At 35.4% G+C, this 25510-nt stretch overlaps 1 protein-coding gene and 1 long non-coding RNA gene across 2 annotated transcripts in view; one reads left to right on the forward strand and one right to left on the reverse strand.

Moving 5' to 3' along the window:
- The window catches only part of LOC124976715 (uncharacterized), a 50145-nt gene extending 30330 nt beyond the window's left edge, over positions 1 to 19815 (reverse strand). Inside the window, exon 1 of the long non-coding RNA XR_007107051.1 lies at positions 19319 to 19815. This is a non-coding gene — a long non-coding RNA (uncharacterized LOC124976715). The remainder of the gene's footprint in view (positions 1 to 19318) is intronic.
- Positions 19816 to 19982: 167 nt separating this feature from the next.
- The window catches only part of Negr1 (neuronal growth regulator 1), an 807725-nt gene continuing 802197 nt past the window's right edge, over positions 19983 to 25510 (forward strand). The window contains exon 1 of the mRNA XM_047539557.1: positions 19983 to 20357. Within this exon, the coding sequence (XP_047395513.1) occupies positions 20182 to 20357 (176 nt within the window). The 5' untranslated portion in view covers positions 19983 to 20181. The remainder of the gene's footprint in view (positions 20358 to 25510) is intronic.

The raw sequence follows: 25510 nt of genomic DNA on the forward strand, positions 1-25510 counted from the left end.
TTAAAAAACAGCAAAAAAAAAAAAAAACCTATATATCCAAACTGTATATCCAAAGTTTCCTTAGATTTCTAAATTAGGTTATGCTTTATATATATGTGTTTTGAGATTGTACTTTGTTCAACAAAGGAAAGGAAAAAATTGAGAGACCGAAGAACCGACAGAATAAATCACAAGTGAGAGCATGGAATTGAAAATGCTGGAGGGGGAAGAGCTAAAAGACATGATCCAGGGTCTAATACTCTTCACTTTTCTAATAAATCCTGTACTAGTTGTTTGTATAGCTTGAACCTGGTCTTAGTCATCATAGATCTTACAGACACAGAAGAGTGGTGAGGAAGAAAATGAAGGATTGGAAGCTAGATGTCCTTGTTTCAGATCCCACTATTACACTTGAGGTCTCAGTGACCTTAATCAGCCATTGAGCTACTGTGTACAACACTTTCCTCTCTGTGGCATGGGACTAAGGATGATTCCTCACTAATTGTTATGATGATTAAATTATTTATATATTAGAATTGGAAATAGTGGCTATCATTAATTATATTATAACTTTTCATAGAATTATTATTGGGTTTTCATTCTGTTCTTAAAATATATACAGTACTTTATGAAATACAAAGTAGAATATGCCTTGAATTTTTTCACTTTTTTCTCTTTGACATTTACAGTCTTAAAAATCCTTTGCATACTAGGATCAGATAAAGATTCCAGATTCCATACTGCATTTGACCCTTGCTGATTTTTTTTTTTTTTTTCCTTTCAGGGAATGGCATAAGATGATGGTTTTACTAGTTTCTAAATAGTTTAATGAGTTTTCTCATTACAAATTTTTTGGCTAATTATTCCTCCTGTAATCTATTGGTTATGTGAACTTTATCAATCACATATAACAGATATCATGCATTTTATTTTCTGTAGGAACGATGAGTTATTTGGATTTTCCTCCATATTACTGGTTATTTTCTGTAGTGTCAATACTGCAGTTTGACTTTGGTGATCTTAATATCTTGAATAGGAATTTTAATTGCACAATTGCATTTGTTGTTTTCTTTGATTAGTTTTTACTTTTATTGGGTATTCTTTTTGGTTTTGAATGATTCATTTATTTGCTTTTGCGGTATTTGTGTGAATGGAGTTTCCATGTAAACTCTTGTTTTGTTTATATTCTTTTCTTCCTCATACACTTATCCAAAGAGAAGGACCTCCTCAATAATAATTTTTGACTGTTTCTTTGACTAAAGCTATAAAATAATTTTAACAGAAACATTGGATAGTAATGCCATATCATATACTTGTAGTCTATAAACATGGAAGTCAATCTATAGTTTAAATGAGAATGTTTATAATACTATTTCCTACGCAAAAATTAAAATATAGTTTATTTTAAAAAGATCATTTAGTTCAGCAATATGAATCCTGTCATTTTCTTTTCTGTTACTTTTGGCAATAAATGGCAAAACCACACAAGCCTTGATTAAGTATCTCTTTTTCTAGAATATATTAGAGTTTAATATAGCCTTGATAAAAATAATTTCAGACAATATTCACATATAAAATGATAATTTAGAAATATAGTATGTATATTCATTAAGAAATTCAAAGAACATAAATTATTAACTAAAAAAAAGAGGGAAAAGGAATAAGACCTTAAAACAAAGTTTTGTTGACTAAATTGCTTTATATAATACCATTACAGTTGTGATTAACAAATATATTTAAAACAAATGTAAATTGTCTTTATTTATATCATTTTAAAAATAAAATGTTTACATATTTAATATACCAAACAATATTATATGAAATATATATAATGAGTTAATAAAATATACTTATAGAGTTTGGCAAATAGTAATTCTCAGTGAAGGTGGTGGCTTTTATGTCTATTCAGACTTCTCATCAGTTTTGCCTTGAATCTTCTTGAGTCTGCACTTTATTTATTCCTTTTAATTGCTTCTAAGATGTTACAGTGATAATGGTATCCCAGGTTGCCAGATAATTTAGAGAAATCACTAATCACCTACAACAAAACTGTTTTTGAAGTAAATTCATTAATAAGGTAGACTCGTAGTATAAATAGAAATCATTTGAGAAATGTTATAGTGAATATTAATCCATCACCACTTCCAGGCTGTAGCATGGAAGATTGCAGTGAAGATTGTATGGAATATTAGAAATAATTCATAATAAAAACTGTAGCTTTCAGTCTTTAAAGCCATGTGACCCCACACTGAAAATAACAGAACTATCATATATGAATAATCTAAATAGATGAGTCATTCGGGAATGCCAAAATTGGGTTCTGAATGGTGTTATAGCAACAGAAAAAGCATTTGAAAAAATGAGTTAATCAGAATAGAAGACATTATGCTATTGTCTGGCCATAACCCTTCTCTCCTTTCTCAGAGGAGACAGGACTAAATATCCTTAAGAGTTCCTGATAGCATCTGGATTTAAGTAATGGAAAATTAGATCACCCATAATGATCACAGATAAAGCCTACCTCATAAATCCAATTCAAACTGACAAATCAGGGTAAATTTACCTTCTAGATTATTATTAGAGAAACAGAGAATAATTTTATTTGTTTTATAGCATGATCATTACATGTCTCATGTCAAAGTTGTGGGGTCTGGGCAAATATACTTTGGACTGTAGACTTGTCTCAATTATAAAACTATTAAAACAGCTCTCAAATGTTCTTTAAATCCAATGCTAGTCCTTAAATATTTTTCATTATGAATGATGTATGTTTGTGTGAGTGCACCCATGTACACATATACATGCATTTGCATGCACAAGCAGGAAAGAATATGTACCAGGATAAATGTATTTTCTTTTCCACCAAAATTATATGTCTAGGTAATTTCTAATTATTTGAAGCCTGCAACTTCAGCTTTGACACTTTGCCCATTGTTCATAATTTATCCATGTGTACAAATCCCCATCTCATGGCCCTCATAATTTTTCCTTTAATCTCCAAGAAAAAAAACATAAATGAGTTTAGGTGTCACTTTACATTGACTGAAATGTTTTCTTAGGAATAAAAAATGGAACATTTGCCACCATAGTTCATGTCCAATCATATCCAGAATAAATGAGAGATAGAAAGTAAGTTCTGAGTGCACAAGAATAAATCTCTTTTGGCAAGGACTATGATAACCCATTATTTTAAACCAGTAAGCTTAGTCATTCAGTATTAAAATATCTAGTCCCCTCCAATTATTGTACAAGAAGCCTTAGAGATTACATAATATTCTTTTCTTTTGCACTGCAAGAGCTGAAATGGAATCCAAGGAAATAGATTTACCTTTGGTCTTTCAAAAGGTAGTTGGCTAAAACCGGACATGAATTGAGGTCTCCTGTCCTCCATTGCAGTTTTCACTCTAGTTGAAAAGATCATTTAACCCAGAGGTACCAATTTAAAATTTAGGTACATACATAAAAAAAATTTCCTTTCTTGCATTTCTAACCCTGGGTCTTTTCACTAATGCATCCATCATTATAACTGATTTATATTGCCATGAAAGTTTTTCTGAATCCACATCAACAATAGACAAAAAAAATATATATAGATAGACCCATACTCATTCCATGAAATCACATATACACAGCCTGGGTGTTTTGAAATATTTGCTGAGTCTGAGAAGTTCCACAATTAAATTCATCATGAAGTGTTTTTTAAATTTTTGTTTCTCTTAATAGACATCACTGATATTATGTTCTACAGTGACAAAGAATAAATATGTTCATGTAACATTCAGCGAAAAAAGAGTCAAAACCCAGAAAAAATAATTCTATGATTTGTGATCTTGTGCACTTTTTAATGTACCTTTTGCTCATTTTTATGTCTAGTGAAGAGATGTCTATTCAAGCCCTTTGTCTATTTTTAATCATATTTTTCTGCTATTGCATTATAAATGTTCTTCATGAATTTGAATATTAGTCATTATCAGATATGAAGTTTGCACATATTTTTCCATTATAGACGTTACCTTAATTTTTTTTTTCTGTGAAAAGATTTTCTAGAGATATTTGTTTCCCTTATTATTTTTGCCTTTGTAGCCTGAGTTTTTGGTATGATATCCAAAAAGATCATCAAGGCCAATGTCAAAAGAGATCTTCCCCTGTATTCTTTTCTAGAAGTTTTAGATTTTCAGATCTTACATTTATATATTTATTCTTTTAGAATTAATTTTTGTAAATACCATGAGTCCAATTTTAACCTCCTTTGCATGGGGAAAACCAGTTTTCCCAGCATCATTTTAGTGAAGAGCCTATTCTTTTCTGATTGTATTCTCTTTCCCTTGGTACCCGTGTTGAAAATTAGTTGACCACATATGTTTAGATTTATTTCTTGGTGCTGTATTCTCTGCCACGGTTTTATGTTTCCATTTTTAAACCTATAACATGCTGTTTTGATTACTATAGCCTTGGAGTATAATTTAAAATCTGAAAGTGTAATGTGTCCAACTTTGATTTTTTTTTGTTTTGTTTTATTTTTATTCTTCTCAGTATTGCTGAAGCTGTTTAGGGGTTTTGTAGCCCCACACAATTTTAGGATGTTTGTTTTCTATTCATATGAAACTGCCATTGGAATTTTGATAAACATTGCATTACATCTGTATGTTATTTTCAGTAGTATGAAAAAAGGGAGGTTATTAAGCACATGAAGGGAGACTAAAAATATTGCTTCAAGGAGCAAAATGAGGAAATGGGGAGAGAGAAGTCAAAGGATAAAAAAGTAAAATTGGAAAAATTTCTTTTTGAAAAATACTTAATCATTACTTCAGCTCATAGAATTTGGCAGAATCTAACAGAACTGGGTTTGATTAACTATCACTTTAAGTAGGAATGCTTTAGTATTTAATCTGTCCCTATTAGAAGTTTCTGAGTTTTTTTTTTGTTTTGTTTGGTTTGTCCCACATTATAGTTTTGATATAGTTTCAAATAGCAAAAGTCTTTAAAGTCTGTATTTAAACTCAAATAATATGCTAAAAAAAAATCAAGGTTTTCTTCTTAGTTGCTTGCTTTAATATTATTTAAGGGAAAGAAAGTCTTGAAAAGAATCAAATATTATATCTAATTCTAAGAGTCAAAAGAATTTATAATTCAATGCTGACATAAAATTTTGTCAATTACAAATTATTGAAGTAATAAATAAAGAAATAGCCAATGATTGGAATTATTAAAACTCTCTTACTTTAAGCTGAAATGAGGAAGGGCTATCATTTAGCATGAGTAAACTGGAGGTATACATGTGTGATGGTAATATTATGCGTCAACTTGACTAGGCCCTGGTAGTCAAATATTTTGTCAAACACCAGTCTGGATATTGCTGTGAAAATTGTTATTTTAGATATGATTAACTTTAAAATCTATAGACTTTAAGAAAAGCAGATTATCCTCCTGTTTTAAAGGGGTGATCATTCAGTCAGTTGAAAATCTTAACAGAGAACAGATTGAAGTCCCTGGAGTTAAGACTGAATTCTACCACCACAGTTCCCTCACATTCCAGCTGTAATACAACACAACCCTGGGTCTCCAGCCTACCATCCTACTCTGCAGATTTTGGGTTTGCTAACTTCTACACTAATGTGAGATAATTTCTTAAAATCTGTGTGTGTGTGTGTGTGTATGTGTGTGTGTGTGTCTCAGATCCTGTGTGTGTCTCAGATCCTGTGTTGTATAAGGATGTTTAGTCAGTGATAGACCACATAAATGATGATGATCTCAGAATATTATGATGGAGCTGACAAATTCCTATTGTCTATTGATGACATAGCTCTTATAACATTATACTGCAATGTACTGTCCATGTTTGTGTGTGATGCTGGTGTAATCACTCCTACAATGCTGCCAATTGCAAACATTTAGCACATAAGTACATAAAGTACATAACACCTGATAATGATAATAAACTATGTTACCGGTTTATGTATTTTTATGTTATGTAATTAGAGTGTACTTTACTTATAAAAATATTTACCATAAGGTAGTATGACATGTTATGCAAGCAGCAACCTCATACATCTCATGCTTCTAGTGTCTTTTGATTCCATCATTTTCTCTTGTGCTTGATTTTGTCATGCATTGTGTTGTTGTTTGGATGTGAGATGTGCTCCAAATCTCATGTCTGAGACAATGCAAGAAAGTTCAGAGAAGAAGTGATCAAGGTGTGAGAGCCGTAATTCAATCAGTGAATTAATCTTCTGATAGGGATTAACAGAGTGGTAACTGAAGGCTGGTAGGGTGTGGCAGGAGGGGTGGGACATTAAGGACATGGTTTTGGAGATATACTTTGTATCTCAGAGTTGCGTTTCTCTGCCTTCTGATCATCATGTGAGTCATGATCTTCCATCATGATGTTCTGCCTCACTTTGCCTTCTATGGACTAAAACCTCTGAAACCATAAAACTTTAAATACACTTTTCCTCCTCTAAAATTGTTCTGGTCAGGTCATTTAGTCCCAGTAACAAAAAAGCTAAAACTCACTGTTTTGTCCATCATGGCCTCTAGGCATACAAAATCTACTGCTAATATTGCCAGTAAAAGACATCATTGAATGATTGACCTGAAAACTGGTCTTTAAAATGACTGCCCTTAAAAGTGATTAAGGACAATGAAGTTAGAAAATCACTGATGGTTATTACTTACCATTCAGAAATATCCCATTTAACCTTAGGTACCATCTTGAAAAACAAGACTAAGTAACAGAAAACTGTAAAGGATGTACTCATTGAAGGCAATTAGATCAAAAAATTTGAGAAGAGCCTATACCAAATATGGAGGAAGATCTAATGACCTAGAATGAAGACCAAAAACAGAGGCATCACCCTCTCAGAAACATAATAATCACAGACAAAGCAAAAGTTTATTTTTGATGTTGAAATACAGGATTTTCATCCTTGAAACTCTAGCCAGAGCTATTAGACAGAAGAAAAAAATGAAAGGGATATGAATAGGAACAGAACTCAAACTATCACTATTTGCCAATGACATTATTCTATATTAATAAGACCCAAAAATTCCCCCAGGAAACTTATAAAACTCATAAATGAATTCAGTAAAGTAGCAGGATCTTAAATTAACACCCATAAATCAAGGCATTCCTATATATCAGTGATGCATCTACTGAAAGAGAAATTAGGAAAGCTACCCCCATTCACAATAGTCTCAAAAACTATTTAGGAATCAATCTAATAAAAGAGGTGAAAGACCTCTACAATGAGAACTACAGAACACTAAAGAAAGAAACTGAAGAAGGCTTAGAAGATGAAAAGATGTCTCATGCTCTTGGATAGACAGAATTGACACTATCAAAATGGCCATACTACCAAAAGTACTACACAGATTTAATTTAACTTCTATTAGAGTCACAATGACATTCTTCATAAAAATTGAAATGGCAGTCAATCCATTTGGAAAAATAAGAAACCCAGAAGAGCTAAAGCAATCCTGAGCAAGACAAGTGAAGCAGGAGGCATTTTAATAGCAGACCTTAAATTATACAACAGAGCTATAGTAACAAAAATACATGGTATTGGCACCAAAACTGACATGTAGACCAATGGAATAGAAGACACAGAGAAACCCACATAAATACAGTTACCTCATACTAGACAAAGGAGCCAAAACCTACTTTGGAGAAAAGATAGCCTCTTCAACAAATGGTGCTGGGAAAACTAGAAATCCATATGTTGTAAAATGAAATTAAACCCCTATCTCTCACCATACACAAAACTCAACTCAAAGTGGATAAAGGACTTAGGCATTAGAAGAGAGATACTGAGCCTAATAGACGAAAATGTCATCCTGAACCTATATCATGTTGGCTTAGGAACTGACTTCATTAACAAGACTCCTACAGCACAAGAAGTAAAATCAATAATCAATCAATGGATGAAATCAGACTAAAAACCTTCTTCACAACAAAGGAAATAATCAAGAATGTGAGGAGAAGTCTACAGAATGGGAGAAAGTCTTTACCGTTTGTACTTCAGATACAGCATTAATCTCCAAGATATAAAGAACTCAAAAACTTAACACCAAAAAATAAATCATAATAACCCAATCAATAAATGGCTAAGGAAATGAACAGACACCTCACAGAAGAAGAAATATGATTGGTCAACAAATATATGAAAAAATGTTCAATTTCTCTAGCAATTAGAGATTTTTTTTTTTTTTTTAAATCAGCATACTACAGTGACACATCTGTATCAATGTTTATAGCAGCTCAATTCACAACAGTTAAGCTATGGAACCAAACTAGGTGCCCTTCAACAGATGAATGGATAAAGAAAACGTGGCATATATACACAATGGGATATTCCTCAGCCATAAAAGAAGAATAAAATGATGGCATTTGCCAGTAAATGGATGGAACTGGAGACTATCATGCTAAGTGAAATAAGCCAATTCCCCAAAAGAGAGGCCCACTGTTTTCTATGATTTGCATATGCTAATTCACAAAAAGGGGTGGGTAGGGAAGAATAGAAATATTTTGGAGTAGACAAAGGGGAATGAAGGGAAGGGAGGGGGAATTGGAATAGGAAAGGCAGTAGAATGAATCGGACATTGCCATCCTATGTGTGCATACAATTAAATGATCAAAGTAATTCTACATCATGCACAACTAGAAAAATGAGATGTCATTCTCCATATATGTATAATATGTCAAATACATTATACTATCAAGTACAGTTAATTAGAACAAATTAAAACATTATTAAAAAATCAAAGAAATACATGATTGGGTCTGACTATCATTTGAATTCACGCCTAGCTCTGGGTAGTTTAAATGATTCCAAAATTTTTTCATTACGTAAAAAGAAAGGAGTGATGAGTGCAAGTGCTGATGTGTAGGGACTTGAAGGATTTTAGGAAACTGTAGAGAAGCTGACTGTTGAGGAAAGTTACTCAACACAATAAATCTTCAAATGAATGAAGTTTCCTATCTTGGAAATGGATCCCTGAAAGGATGTTCATCCACAAAGAGACCAAGTCACTGCCAGGTTTCAAGGATATGGGAAACAAGATAACAGTGTTGCTTGGAAGCAAAGTTTCAGGCAATAGATTGAGAACCTTGTGATTGGCACAGTGGGAATGCAAGGTCTTTAAGCATCTTACCCAATGCCTGTGTACTACAGGAGTAATAGGAAGTCCTGAATGGCTCAGCTTCTCTTCCAAGATGTCCTTCTGAATTGATGGACCAGCAAAATGGACAAGCACTATTGGAAAATAACAACTTTTTAAATTTTGTTTGTTATTAATAGAGCCCCATCCTTTCATGGTTATCAATCTTCCTTCATCAAAGTGGCATTTCTTTAGTTTGACTCTATTACATTTTTTTGATTCCTGTTTTTATTTCCTGTGCTTTTGGAGTCATGTTAAGGAAGTCTGGCCCTAACGTCGACATGATGAAGATTTGGATCTACTTTTTCTTGTATTAGATGCAGGGTCTGTGGTCTAATTCCTAGGTTCTTGACCCATTTGTGTTGAGTTTTGTGTATGGTGAGAGATAGGGGTTTAATTTCATTTTGCTGCATATGGATTTCCAGTTTTCCCAGCACCATTTGTTGAAGAAGCTATCTTTTCTCCAATGTATGTTTTCAGTACCTTTATCTAGTACGAAATAACTGTACTTTTAAGTGGGTTTTTCTCTGTGTCCTCTATTCTGTACCGTTGGTCTACCTGCCTATTCTGGTGTCAATATCAGGCTGTTTTTGTTACTATTGCTCTGTAATATAGTTTAAAGTCTGGTAAGGATTGCTTTGGCTATTATTCTTCCAAATGAATTTAATGATTGACTTCTCTATTTCTATGAGGTACATCATTGAAATTTTAGTTGGAGTTGCATTGAATTTGTATAGCACTTTTGTTAGTATGGCCATTTGTCAATATTAATTCTGCCTATCCAAGAACAAGAACATGGGAGATCTTTCCATCTCCTAAGGTTTTGTTTAATTTCTTTCTTTAGTGTTCTATAGTTTTCATTGTAGAAGTCTTTCACCTCCTGTAGATTATATTCAAAAATATTTTATTTTTTTTCTTTTTGAGGCTATTGTGAATGGAATAGTTTCCAAATTTCTCTTTCAGAGGATTCATCACTTATGAATAGAAATTCATTAGATTTATGAGTGTTGATTTATATTCTGCTACTTGATGAATTTATTTATGAGTTCTAGAAGTTTTCTGGTGAAATTCTTTGGGTCCTCTAAATATAGAATCATATTTTCAGTAAGTAGTGATAGTTTGAGTTCTTCTTTTCCTATTCATATCCCTTTAATTTCTTTGGTCTGTCTAATTGCTCTGGATAGAGTTTCAAGGATGATGTTGAATAGAAGTGGTGAAAGATGGCCTTGTTCCAGTTTGTAAAGGGAATGCTTTCAGTTTTCTTCCATTTAGAATGATGTTGGTCATGGGTTTAGCATAGATAGCCTTTACAATGTTGAGGTATGTTCCTACTATCCATATTTTTTTCTAATGTTTTGAGCATGAAGGGTGCTATTTTTTATCAAATGCTTTTTCTGCATCTGTTGAAATAGGCATATGATTCTTAACTTTACGTCTGTTGATGTAGTGAATTACATTCATTGATTTCCAGATGTTGAACCAATCTTGCATCTCTGGAATGAAACCTACTTGATCATGGCAGAGCACTATCTTTTAAATATGTTTTTGTATGTGATTTACTAAAATCTTGTTAAGAATTTTTGCATCTATGTTTATTAGGGATATTGGCCTAAAGTTTTCTTTCCTTGATGTGTCTTTGTCTGGTTTTGGTATCAGGTGACACTAGCTTCATAGAATGAGTTTGGGAGGGTTCCCTCATTTTCTATTTTATGGAATACTTTGAAGAGTATTGGAATGAGTTCTTCTTTGAAGGTTTATTACAGAACTCGGTTGAAATGGGATAGATTCAAACTAAAAAGCTTTTTCTCAGCAAAGGAAACAATCAACAATGAGAAGAGAGAGCCTACAGAGTGGAGAAAATCTTTGCCACACACACTTCAGATAGAGCACTAATCATCCAGAACTTGTAAAGAACTCAAACAACTTTATTACCAAGAATACAAATAACCCAATCAATAAATGGGCTAAGGAAATGAGCAGAAGATCTTCTTCACAGAAGATCTTCTTCTGTGAAGAAGATCTATAAATAATCAACAGATATATGAAAAAAATGTTCAACATCTCTAGTAATAAGTGAAATGAAAATCAAAAACTACCCTAAGATTTCACTCACCCTAATTAGAATGTCTATTATCAAGAATACAAGCAACAATAGGTGTTGTCGAGGATGTGGGGGAAAAAGGTACACTCATACGTTGCTGGGAGGATTGCAAATTGGTGCAGCCACTCTGCAAAGCAGAATGGAAATTCCTTAGAAAACTTGGAATGGAACCATCATTTGACCTAGCTATTCCACTCCTTGGCCTATACCCAAAGGACTTCAAATCAGCATACTACAGTGATGCAGCCACATCAATGTTAGAGCAGCTCAATTCACAATAGCTACATTGTGGAACCAACCTAGATGCCCTTTAGTAGATGAATGGATAAAGAAACTGTGGTATAATAAACAATGGAATATTACTCAGTCATAAAGAAGAATAGAATTATGGCATTTGCAGGTAAATGAATAGAGTTGGAGAATATCATGCTAAGTGAAATAAGGCAATCCCCCAAAAAACAAAGGTCAAATGATTTTTCTGTAAGTGGATGATGATATATAACCAGGGGGGGGGCAGGGACGGGGAGGCAAGAATGGAGAAAGGATGGATTGTGTAGAGGAAAGCCAGGGGTGGGGAGGCAGCGGGGGGATGGAAAGATAATAGAATGAGACAAACATCATTACCCTATGTACAAGTATGATTACACAAACGGTGTGACTCTACTTTGTGTACAAGTATGATTACATAAAACAGTGTGACTCTACTTTGTGTACAACCAGAGAAATGAAAGTTTACCCCATTTGTGTACAACGAATCAAAATAATAGTAAAAAAGAGTGATATTTCTTTCTCAAAACACCACCTCTGGGATCTAACCCATAGATCAAGGTGTTTCAAAACTTTTAAGGTCTATTACTTGAAGAGGACCTTGGCCAGACTATTGCTACAACTGAGGAAGACAATAAGAAGACAATGATGCAACTGGGGAAGTACTGTGACATCTATGACAGCATCAATAATCTTATTTGGGTCTAGGATCATGTCATCAAGGAGTATACATATTGCATCTGGAAGAAGACACAGGTGAGGTTCGCCTATGACTTCAAAGTATTTGCCAAAGATGAAGAGGTTGCAAAAATCAGCCTGGCTGTTGCTGAGATGGCAAACGACTTCAACTTGGTTATGGATAAGGATGGACATACAGGCTTTCCTAGAGATGGTTCCTGAGGAATTGCCTAATGAGGAGGTGATGGAAGTGAAACAGGAATACAGACCTGAAGAAAAGATAAAAGGAAAGAACTTGTTGTAGAAGAAAAAGAAGAACCTGTAGGATCCACAGTGAAGGATTTAGCAGAAGCTTTTGTAGAACTTAACAAGTTCATTAAGAGTTGAAAACATGAACCCCAAAATCAACATGCATTCATTTATAAAGAATGTATATCATCGGCTTACAAGCCAACATGATGAAAAGCAACAAGAAGCAGCAGCAAACCACCATGGACTTATTTATGAAAAGAAATACCTCCTCTATAACAGCCTCAGGCAGGTCCTTTGGGGGTATTTCAGAAGAAGGCATTATAATCAGAGGAAATGACAGCTACATATGTATTGTTGCCCTAAAGATCTTCCAGTAGGACATGATGGGGAGGTGGAAGTCAGTTAATATTAAAGATCCTAATCTAATGTAAGCCTAGGAAAATGTCTGTATTCATGATTTATTTTTAACAAAAATCCCAAAGTAAAAAATAATTTTAAACTACATAAAATCTTTTACAATAGGGCTATAAAGAAAAATATTTTTGCATAGTTATACAATGTGCTTGTGTTTTAAAAAGATATTATTACAGAAGAGTCAAAAGTTAAAAAAATAAAGTTTATAAAGTAAAAACAGTAAATTACAGTTAGCTTATTATGACAGTATATTTTATAAATTTAGTACAGGAGAAGTATACATAAAGCTCACAGTAGTGTACAGTATTTCACATTTGTTTACAACTCACTCACTAGTAGTAGTGAGTAGCTTCCAGTCTAGAAAGCTGCACCTGTCATATAAGTGTCCTATAGAGGTGTATCACTTTCCATATTTTATACTGCAAATTTTTACAGTACCTTTTCTATGTTTAGATATGTTTAGCTATATGAATACCATTTTGTTATAATTTCTTGAAATATTCAGTACAGTAATATTTTGTTTAGGTTTTTAAGTCCAGGAACAATAGGACATACAATACAGCCTAGGTTTGTAACAGGCTTTAACACTCAGGTTCATGTATATATACTCTATGATGTTTGCCCAACAAATCACCTAGGAATGTATTTCCCAAAGTGTATCCCCATCACTAAGGGTCACATGACTATACCTGGATGTATACGTGTGTGTGTGTGTGTGTAGTGCCCTGAGGGAAATTTTCAGCACTGATGTCCAAAAATATTTATAGAATAATTTGTCTGTAACAGACACAATAAAACATACATAATATCTACTAACAATATAGTAGATATACGTGTAATTGCATAGTTATACCATGAAACACTACACAGATTTTTTTTTTGAAAAATGAAATACAACAGTTGCACAATGGTACAGAGAAATCCTAACATAATGTTCAGTACAAGAGGCAGATACAGTGTACACACACACACACACACATTTAACAGTATATTCACAGTATATTTATACTGTTAAATTATATAGTATATTATGTGAAGTGGTTTTGTATGAATACATGTAAAAACAAGTTATTATTTCAGATATATGCAAAACAAAGGGGCAAAAATGCGAAGAAATTGAGGAAATGACCATGAAATAATTGTTGTAATTACTTTCAAGGAAATAAACAAAGATTGTAATTAAGAAAAGGCTTGTAGGAAATTTTTGGGATACTGATGATTCTTGTTTGTTAAATTGGATGAAATTAAATTGATGTTAATTTCACAATCATACTTCACTAAATTGTACCTTTATATTCTATGTACTTTTCTGGAAATACGTTGTTATGAGTGTTTTGTATTTTGAAACAAAAGTTCTAAAACGTCATGAACATGGGTGGGTAAATTTGGAAAGCAATTTGAAATAGTTTTTAAAACTTATTATACTTCAAACCTAGATGGTTTTCTAAAGTGTTAAGAAAATTCAAGTGTTTACTTCCCTATAAATATTATAGCTTACAGCAAGAGCATTAAAGACTCCAGTAGTTTCTAGAAGTGGTCATGGAATGAAAAAGATATGCTTATTTTCTTTTTGCTTAGGACTGTATCTTCAAGCCATATTTTATAAAAAGATGAAAGTCTGTTTTATGAAAACCATATCAGTAGTGAAAAATCTTCCAAATTAAAAACTACCAATTCCTTTCAAGATGCCATTGTAAGTTTTCACAATGAAGTACTTCCCTTCTAAAAACATACACAAGCATATAAATTACAGGGAAAAAAATGGCAAAGGGAAAAAATTAACAAGCCATAGTAGAGTTTGAAACTATTCAAAATAAAACCTATCTGCAATAAGAATCAGAATTTTCCAAGACATAAAATGAAAGAACATAATAAAATAAAGTGCTTGTTTGGAAAAATAAGGTTTCATTTCTTTATAGTCCAAAAGAAAATATCAAATTTGGTGTTTATTTTTTAATAGATGGTCCTGAGTTTCCTAAAGTCTTTTGGGAAGTGAAGAAGATCTTTAAAAATGATTATAGTTTCTTTTTGGACCCAGCAAATACATAATTAATGTCTTAAATCAAAACCCATTATTTTATAAGCAAAAAGAATAAAATTTTCGATATTTTAGAAATGATTTCTACCCACACATTCTGTAAGATTTCTCTTTCTTGTTTAAGTACTTAGGTGAAATTTTCAGGGTCATTCTATGGGAATGGTTTAAAGAGCTTTGTAAGTAGACTTGGTATTCCTACACTCCCCGAACAATGCAAAAACACATATTTCTTATTCCTTTGCTTACCTTTAAAGCTGATAGTTAATAGAAAAGATGATAAATAACTGGAAATTGAATGAAATAAGTTATGATTATCAAACAGCATGATTCAATAGTAAAATGACTTTGTTTTTCCTCTCCTTTATTCAAGAGCCATCTCCAAGAGGGCATACCCTACAACTGTCAAAATATAAAGAGTACCAAGATTTCAATAAGTTCTGGATGGAAACAAGCTCACCATTTATTTTACCTGAAAACCACAAAATGAAAAGTTATTTTAAAAATGAGAACTATCATTCAATTGTGGCTTAAATCTAACCCTGCTTTACAATAGCATTTTAAACCAAACCACGCATAACTAAAGTAAGCATTCTAACAACAGAAAAGATATTGTAATTTGTATATTGTAATTGTGGTGTTTGAGAAGGTCTCTTGCAGTACATGAAAAAAATCATAGAAATATATTTTTTATGGTCAATCATTAAATTGATTGCATCTGTGCTAATCTGGGCTACTTGATTATACAGAAAGGTAAATGCAGAGACTAAACTGATAAGAAGTGACATTTGTAGCTACTGAATTCAATAAGGTGGGGTTTTTTAACCACAAAACTGCTTCATTATTTTATTCAACAAAGAGAAGATGGCACATATTTTTAGAAATATAACCTATACCGGAATAGATTTTAACTTGGGGTGATCCAGTGATCCATGCCCCCAATCCTCAGAACATTTATCAAGTCAAGAGGAATTTCAGTTACCGTAACTACTGCCATCTACTGGTATTGCTGGCATCTAGTGAGTAGAGGCAGGGAATGCTGTTAAACATTTTCCAGTGCTTGGGGTAATCTCAAGAATAAGTACCTGGCCCAAAATGTCAAAAGAGAAATCCTAGGTTGAGAAATCCCTCAACAAATTTGCTGAGCTTTGTACATCTCACACTGATTTGAAAACCATCACTAAAGGTCAGTTTTAGTTGTTAAGTTGCTCCAATCTTAAGCCAGTTTAATTCAAATTGGGAATCAATTATAGACCAAGTTAGGGAGTTATTATCATATGTCCTATTTATAAGTGCACCCTGACTTCCTTCAGAAACTACAAAGTGCTCTCATTAGCTCTTTCCATTAGATCCTGGGTCCTGTCTTGCCTAAAATTTCCCATGCTTAGATAGTAATAATGTGAAAGATGAATATGGCTTTACTCATTATCAAGAAGCAATGTAAATTTATATTCTATTTTTTCATAAAAATCTCATTTATACCACTGAATAAAAACGGGCTTACTAACTAAAGCATCTTTACAATATTACCCTTCCCAACACTCCTGAATGTTCATAATACCAGTCAGAGGGCATAAAATAAAAGGGTGTATATCAATCTACATAACAGAGTAATAAGCCATCACAATCAGGTGCCACCTTTCTCCTTCCAAACTAATTCCATACAAATCATTACATTTCTTCAAATAACAAAAGTTGAAGTTTTAAAACAAAATAAAGCACAAAATTATGAGAAGAATTAATTAAAAAGCAAAATTATTTCTAAAAATTCTGACCAAGAATGGATTCCATCTACCCAATCCAATCTTAACCATCTAAAAGATTTATTTTTTAACAATGCTACCTAGCACCTATTCTTGATACTAGAAGGTTTTCTTTCATTTTGTTGTTGTTATTTGTTTTTGTTCTGGTTTTTCCTCAAAAGGAGCCAAGACTTCCAGGATTTATGTTTCTGCTTGGAAGAACTCTGGGACCTCAAAAGCAAATACTGGAAACCCTGTAAAATCCTCTCAGATATATGCCCTTAGAAAGGTCAAGGGGAAAGAATGTCATAAAAGGCTTTTAAAATCATTTTCCTCTCTAGTCAGAGGACAGCAGAAGTATACAGGGCAAGGGGGGCTGCCCCATCCAACATTCTTGCACTCACTTCAAATAGCACTGACCTACCTGTAAATAATCTCTCCAACACTCTATGCATCCATAAACTAGGTTTAGTTATTGCTTCCTTTGGTTGTGTTCTGTGAGAATTAAGTGCTTTTTGATCAACGAATAGAAGCTGAGATAGAAACTAGAAATAAGGAAAAGAAACTCTTTGCCTTTAAATAGAAGTGGCTCCAGTTTCCGTTTACAAGCTTGAAGGGTTGTTGTACATATTAAAACTGCTGCATAGCTTCATCCATGGTCACAGAAATCCCTCCTCCTTCCTTCCCCATCCCCACCCCCGTTGACACTGAAGATGTCAGATCCCAGGGAAACAACAGTTAGGAAAGGATGCATTTTGTAGCTTGTATTAGAAAACGCCGGCAACCCCATCTCTGCATAAAATAGCACTAAACTGAGTCACAATGCCGGAAGCTGTGCCTTCTGCTTCTCTTTATCCGGATCAGGTTCATCTCTAGCAAAAATACTAAATAATACTGCATAGTTTTGTCCATGTATATGACATGTCAATTCTTCTAATCCCTCGTTTGCCCTAGATATTTTTAAGCTTTAACTATCAGTGTACCACGTAGAAGGAAAACAATCAGTTAACAAGATGACAGTGTTATCTAGGTATTTGGCATCAATATTAGCAAGAGTCTGTCATTTGACAATTATTTCCCTAGTACACCAGACGGTAAAGAAAATGTTTCCATTCATCCGCAAATGACTAACATTTACTGACGCTTCAAAATACGGCTGCATACTATAGCACTTTCAATTTCTGAGCCAGTTTTGAGATTTAAGCCTGAATACTAATAACATCAGTAACTCCTGCTGCAAACCACTCGGTTAATTGCTGAGCCTGGAGTGTTAGTTTAGCAGGGAAGTGGTGTTGGTTAGGGGCTCTTAGATCAGTTAGTATGGGTGGTCACAGGTGATGGGAACCCTTCCCTTTTCCCACACGTCCTTATGCAAGGAGATAAAAATCACTCAGTACCACTACTACCAAGCAAAACGACTCCCTGCCTGCCTCATAAAGAGCTCGGGCTGGGGAGGAAGCCGGATGCTGACCCCTGCAGAGATTATTGCTTCGGTGCGCTTTGCCAAAGGATCCTGCGAGCGTTATGAAAAACGAGTTAGAATGTGCAAGGCTTAGCTTTATATTGTCTAAGGGAAGAAGGACTGGGGTGAGGCGAAGAATATCGTTTCCAAACACTACTAAAGGCGAAGGGGTGGAGGAGGAAAAGAATTGAGGAGGGGCTAATTTATTTTTAAGTGCTTGTTTCTCTCCACTCCCCTCCTCTGCTTCCTGAACTCCTCACTGAAGAAGATTGATTGGCATAACTGCTATGGACTCCAGTACCAGTTCATTGATTTGTAAATGGCCCAGAATAGCTAAAGGATCTGGAATCTAAAAATGAGTTCAAGAAGGGAAGGAAGAAAAAAAAAAAAAAAAAAAAAAAAAAAAAAAAAAAAAGCGGGGGCCCAGGGGTCAGTTTTATGTCCAGTACCCAATTCTGCCCTGGCCCGGGACGGCGGCAAGCAACAGCTCAGTGAGCAGCGAAGGGACTGCGACTTGGAGAGCCGAGGTTGCAGCTCCGCGCCCTCTAAGGAGAAAGCAGGTTCCAACCCGGTTTTGAGGTTGTTAAAAAATAAAACTCTGTGACTCGTTAAACCCGATAACTCTGCCCTGCCTAGATTTGGATGCGCTGATCATTCCGCCTGATAGACTCAAACGGGTTAAACTGCCTCTTACATAACAGGACTGACTGGCTCTACACAATTAAAACACTTGATTGCAGTCTCTTTCCGACACTGCATCCCAGCACGACCCGCCCTGTCCCTCCCAGCGCGCCTGCGTGCCGCGCGCTCACAAGCTCTGCGCTCGCGCCCCGCGCGCGTACTACTCTCCGTCACACACACACTCACCCACATACACGCACACGTTTGCTCTCTCTCCCTCTCTCTCCACAACCACACACACACACACACACGCACATACGCACAACTAAAGTGTCAAGACGCATAGAGAAGGGCAGGCGTCCTCCAATCCATATTGGCTGACGGGACAGACAAGCCAGCTGCTCTACCGCAAGGCCTTGCACCCCTTCGTGTCCCCGCAAAAAACAAAACAAAACAAAACAAAAAAAAAAAAAAAAACAAACGGCGCCCTGCCACACCGTCCCTACAAATTCCAGCAAAGGAATAAAAAGCTAACTATTTAGCAGCTTGTTAAGTGTAGCGCGACCACCCAGGCAAGATTAAAAACAAAACAACAACAAAAACCAACTCACAGTCTTCGGCGTCATGATGGCGCCGACCACAACTTAGAAGACTTAAAACTTACGGTGCCTCAGGAGAAAAAACGCACCGAAGAGGGGAAGGAAAGCGCCCCTCCGCTCTCGTCAACCCAGCCCCGGTACACTTTTCTAGCAAAGCATCTCTCTAGCGCTTACGACAGTGAGGGAAACCTTCAGTCTGTGTGCATCCTTTCCTCCTCAGTTTGCACAATTGCGATATAACCTCCTCGTATTTTTTTTTTCATTTTCTTTCTTTTCTTTTTCTTTTCAATCTTTTTTTTTTCCCTTTCATTTCCCCCCTCCCTGCTCCATCCTCTATCCCCGGGCGGGGTTGCTAAGGAAACGGCCGCTTGGCAACGCGCGCGAGCCCGGGGGCCGGCGGCCGCCGCTGCGCCCCGCGCTGCTTCTGCCTCTGCTGCCGCTGCTACTGCTGCTGCGATTGCAGCCACTGCCGCTCGCCCTGCCGCCGCCGCCGCCGCCGCCGCCGCGCCTCCTCCCTCACTCGCCGGCGCGCTCGCCTCCTCGCTAGATGGTGTGCTAGCCGCCGGAGAATTAGACACACTCCGGACGCGGCCAAAAGCAACCGAGAGGAGGTGTAGTGTGGCGCCAGGGGGTGGGAGGGGAGGGAGGGAGGGAAAGTGAAGAGGAGGAGGAGGAGGAGAGGCAGAAAAAAGAAACAACACCCGACAACTAGAAGGGGGGGAAGAAAGAAAGAAAAGAAACCCACCCACCCACTCAAAAAAAAAAAAAAAAAAAAATCTGTGGCGCGCCGCCTGGTTCCCGGGAAGACTCGCCAGCACCAGGGGGTGGGGGAGTGCGAGCTGAAAGCTGCTGGAGAGTGAGCAGCCCTAGCAGGGATGGACATGATGCTGTTGGTGCAGGGTGCTTGTTGCTCGAACCAGTGGCTGGCGGCGGTGCTCCTCAGCCTGTGCTGCCTGCTACCCTCCTGCCTCCCGGCTGGACAGAGTGTGGACTTCCCCTGGGCGGCCGTGGACAACATGATGGTCAGAAAAGGGGACACGGCGGTGCTTAGGTAGGAAGAACGGCGTGCTTTTCGTACTTGTCTCAGTCTGTCTTTCTCTCTTTCCACCTTCTTTACCTTCTTTTAAACAGAGCAGTAATACTGGTGGTGTTCACTAATTGAAAGACCACATCTCAAGAAACCCAGGTGCTGATTCTTCCCAGAATCCAAGCCTCTTTTTGTCGGGGCAGGTAGCAAGCTGGACTTTATGATGCTAAAGCACTTTGCTGGGAAGCCAAGTAGCCCGGGGATGAGTGAAGTGTCAGGTTTGGAAGGAGGAGCAGGTGCCACTTTGAAACTCAATTCACAAGGTCTCTGTTTACTGTCATGGGGTACTCTCGGAGAGTCTGACAAGTTTATCAGGTTTGTTTCTATTTTACTCTAGCCTAAGCGACTTTTTCAAACTGCTGGCTCTCTGCTCCATTTATTTTTCCCTCTCACTCGGACACTTGGGTTCGATTTTCTCCCTCTTTAGCTTGCTTTCTTTCCTTTTTCTGGTTTCTCCGTTCTCTTTTTTCCTTCCCCTCTTTAACCATTTTCTAAACCTCCTTCTTACTCTTTCTTCTCCATTACCTTCTTTCAGCCCTTTTCTATGTGTCTGTTTTTCCCTTATTTTTTTCCTCTTTTTAATCTCCACCACTCTCTTTTCTTATCCACTTATTTAACTCCGTCCCCTTCTTTCTTCACCCTTTCCTTTCCCTTAATTTTGTCTTAGTGTCCTTACTCTGTGCCTTGTCTTCCCCCTTTGACTCCCATTTCCCACACCCTTCTCCCAGTGCTCTTCCCCATCCGTGTCACACCCACATGCATGTTTCCACTTTCCCCCTAAGTACCATTTTCTCACCTTCATAAATCTTAGTTTTATAAACACACTCCTTCACATGCTCTTTCACATCCTCGCACACGGGCACTTCTGTACTCTAACGACCACTCTCATGTTCAGATTCTTTCTTACTGTTTAAAAGGCACACACTCCTCTGCTCCACACACTATCACTCACACATGTGTACACACTGTCTTTCTTCCCCTGCCCTGCCTCCTCACCCTCCCCAACCTGCCACTTCTTCCAACCTTCCTCCCTCCTTCTGGTCTTCAGTTTTACTTCTCCCCCACTCCTTTCTTCTCTTTTCTCTGAGCTTAAACATTGAAATGGTTGTCATTAATGAACATCCTAGCCTGGTTTTATCCCTAAGCAACATTGCAGAGTGAGCTTCTGTAAACATTTCCTTTCCTGTGAAAATACAAATTGATGTTCCAGAGCTCTTGAATCTAAACAAGGCTAAATGCTCTATTCCTTCATTTCCCATTGCCCTCCCTTTTCCCCTGATACCCTCACCTGACATATACCTCAAATCTTCCTGAAAGATGTTCTTTCTCTCCACTGGGTGGTAGTTGGCTTATAAGGGTAGACTACACAAATTCAACATACATGGCATGTGCGAGGTGAAAGAAATTGGGATATATTTCTGTTTGAATCATGCAACATATTTTAAATTTAATGATGTGGGTGTGGTATATGGTTTATATATCTTGAAACATGCTTATGAGTCCCAATTTGCATTGAGTACTATTATAATTTCTAATATACACTAATTTATGTTTTAATAATATGTTATCTTTGTTATGAATACAGCTGAGTATACAAAAGTAACAAATTTTCAAATTTCACCATAGTAAAATAACTTCATTGCTGGTCATAATTGTCACATAGAGAATATAATTTAAACACATAATTACTCTTTATATTAAGTTTCTTTTAGAAGTTTAGATAACAGTGATAGAGACAAAATACTACCTTCAGAGGCTGAAAACACATATCATGGGAGCTGCAATATATATGTTTGTAGTGGCATATTGCTTATGTATAGAGAGCAGTACCATTTTCAACCTAAGGGATTTGGTAGATGACTTACCTTTTCACCATATATCTTGGCTTTTTTTTCCCCTAATGAACAATCCATCAGATACTATGGTTAATTAAAATAGCTGGATCCACATTCTGCTTCCATGAGAACTCATTGCTTCCAACAGTGAAGCTTTCCTGACGTGTGGGGACAATATCTTTCCAATGTTGTTGGTTTGGTGCAGTCCTTGTTTACTTTCTGAGCAGTGTACCTCATCCATTGATCTGCTCTATCCTGAGTTCTGTAATATCTTTAGGTAATTTTTGACTTTTAAAACTTCTTAAAGCGAATAGAATCTGTCTCTTCTCAATGATGTTTCTAGCCAATTACATTTTACTTTTTGATGAACAATCATTTTTTATCATATGAAACAGAGATTTTATCTGCCTTATCTTTTACCCAAAGCAATTTGCTTATATTAATTTTATAATTTTCTAGGAAATATCCAATTGTTGACTTTTTCACATTGCCCGTAGGTTTAAAAATAATCAAACATATTTATTTATAAGAATTCTCTATTAAAACAATATTAAGTAATACCAGTTATTTTTCTTGACTTCTGCCTCTGGTATTGTCTTTGTTCATAGACCAAAACAGGTATGGCTTAAGGGCTCATAGAGTGTGGGCAACTTAGGTGCCATATTTTTCATCAGGAATAAATTTACAGAGTTGTATTTTGTTTTATACTAGTATACTTAGCATCATATTTGGCAATAATCCGTAATTCATTAGAAAACAAAAATTTATCCTCCAAATACACACCCCCTTCCCATCCAAGTAGATGAATCCAGTGTATAAGAGAACACTTAACTGAATTATGTGATGTCATTTATCAAGCTTTATTCAATATATTGTTTTTATTGTAGCATATTCCTCAAAGCATCTAATAAAAAAACAAATGGTGGCATAACAGTTATCAAATAACTTTAAGTGGTAAAGGCCTTAAAGTGCAAGTATGCCAGTCGGTGACTATGTTGCTTGTGGTTACAGTAATGAAACACAAGTTTAAAGGTCGAAATGACACATTTCTATCTTCTAAGTGCCAGAATATCTGCTTTTAAAAAGAGAATCATGAAAAACAAAACTTAAGTGGAGCTCTAACTCAAAGGAAATTTATTCTATAATCTACTAACTTTATCTATCATGTAAATAATCTGTTAAATTTGAATAGAGGATTTATAGTGAAATTCCATTTAGCAATTCAACATCTTTTATAATTTTAACTTTGTCCTTTAAGGTTAGTCAATAATGTTTTTCACTGCTAAATCTCTGAAGGATTCAGTTGAACTATTTGGACCTTCTTGATAAAGTATTTAATGATTAAAATATTCAATATAATAATATATACTTCCCTTACCTAAACTTTGGATTTATGTAAATTCATGAGTGTCTAATGTACATTCTAATTTTCATATATAGAGAGTTTTTCCTTTAACTTATTAAATATAGACTTTGATCGCAACCACATGGAATACATATAGGATTTTATGTCTAACAAAACTTGTTAAGCTGTGTGTGGAAACATTAACTTTTTTTTCCAGTTTTCATGTTGCATTTTATACTGTGTAGAAGATCTGAGTTACTTTGTCAAGGGATAACATAGTAGAGAACAGAATATGGTAGAACCACATTGGCCCTCCTTTGGAAATCAGAGTGTGTAAAACGGGAGTGGGGCAAACATTGCTTTGGAAAAATACATTAATTTTGGTTGATTTTTTTACATAGAATTTTGCCATTACTGTGCTGTCAATCAATTGCTTTATTCTTACCTTAACATATACTGTTGTGTAAACAAGTTGAAAATGTTTAACATTCTTTGGAAACAATGCTGTGAACATCCTCATTTATATCCTTCTTGTGCCTTCACATTTTTTAATTACATGTCATTTTTAAGCTAAATTTTTCAATCTGTTTCTCATTCAAACTCTTCTGTATAAATTTTGTGCATTTTTAGCCATCTTCCTGATATGAATTCAAAATATCCTATTATCTTCTTGTCATGCTTTAATCAAAGGAAGGAAGAGAGATTCTTTACTTAAATGTGATGTCTTCTTTACTTTAGTAAAATTGAACACAACTCTGTCATTTTAATGTACTGAATTTGAATGGAAATTGTATGATATCCTACTATGATACTGTAATAAGGAGCAGCATTTTTCTTTTTAGCATAGAGCACAGTTCTAGGAAACATTTTCATTGGAACCCACAAAACTTTTTCGAGTATATTTCTAAATGGATATGACAGTTATTTATTTCTTCTCAGCCTGTTTGTCCAATACATTTTGCCTTTCTACTAAACTGTATTAAGTAGTATTGGTTTGAAATGCATGCTATTGGCTATAATAAATTAAATGATTATGTACAAAAATGTGGAATTACCTATTGCAATAAAAATAAATTATGCGATACTTTGGGAATATCATTAGAAAGTATTACATTGTTGGATTGTTTCTACACACTGATACACTGCTTATTCTAAATAAACTTTTTAATGAGCCATTTAAGGACCATCAAGGCATTACCTAAACATCTATGTGTTTATTAAATAGTGTCATTGTAATGAGTCAATTTGGAAAAATATTTCAGAATGCAGAATGAAATGCAAGAAAGTAACCTATAGTGATTTTTCAGAACTATTCTGTAGTATGATGTATTGCTTGGTATATTAATATAAAACCTTTATTAATTAAATAACAACACAATATTTTTAACCTTCCTAAATAAATTTATGTTTGCCATTGGAGCTTTAGAATTATTATTTTTTTTTGGTACCAGAAATTGAACCCAAAGATGCTTAACCACTGAGCAACATGCCCAGTTCTCCTTCATTTTTTTTTTTTTATTTAGAGACAGGGTCTTGTTGAGTTGCTTAGGACCTAAGTTGCTGAGGCTTTGAACGTGCCTCAACCTCCCAAGCTTCTGAGATTGCCACTGTGCCTAATTCCATTTTTTTTTTAAGTTGACAATCATTGAAAAAGCCATTTTATTGTACAAATCTTTGTACCAGAGCATGTTAATAAACTACTTATTTTGAATGGGTTGGCTTTGTAATTGAACTGCTTCATGGGATAAGTTAATTCTGTAATATTTGACTTCTAAAGAACTTAAAAAATTGGTCACATCATGTTATGTGTCAGTTAGTTGTGGGCCTGATTGTCCTAGTCTCTCCTTCATCATTCGGCTGTTCTATGTTTCTATGTTTCTGGGAAGAGATGGAGCTAGCACCTCAGGCTGTTTCCCAGTCTTCCATGGTGGCTGTCT

The sequence above is a fragment of the Sciurus carolinensis genome, chromosome 1 (assembly GCF_902686445.1).
Source record: "Sciurus carolinensis chromosome 1, mSciCar1.2, whole genome shotgun sequence".
Lineage (NCBI taxonomy): Eukaryota > Metazoa > Chordata > Mammalia > Rodentia > Sciuridae > Sciurus > Sciurus carolinensis.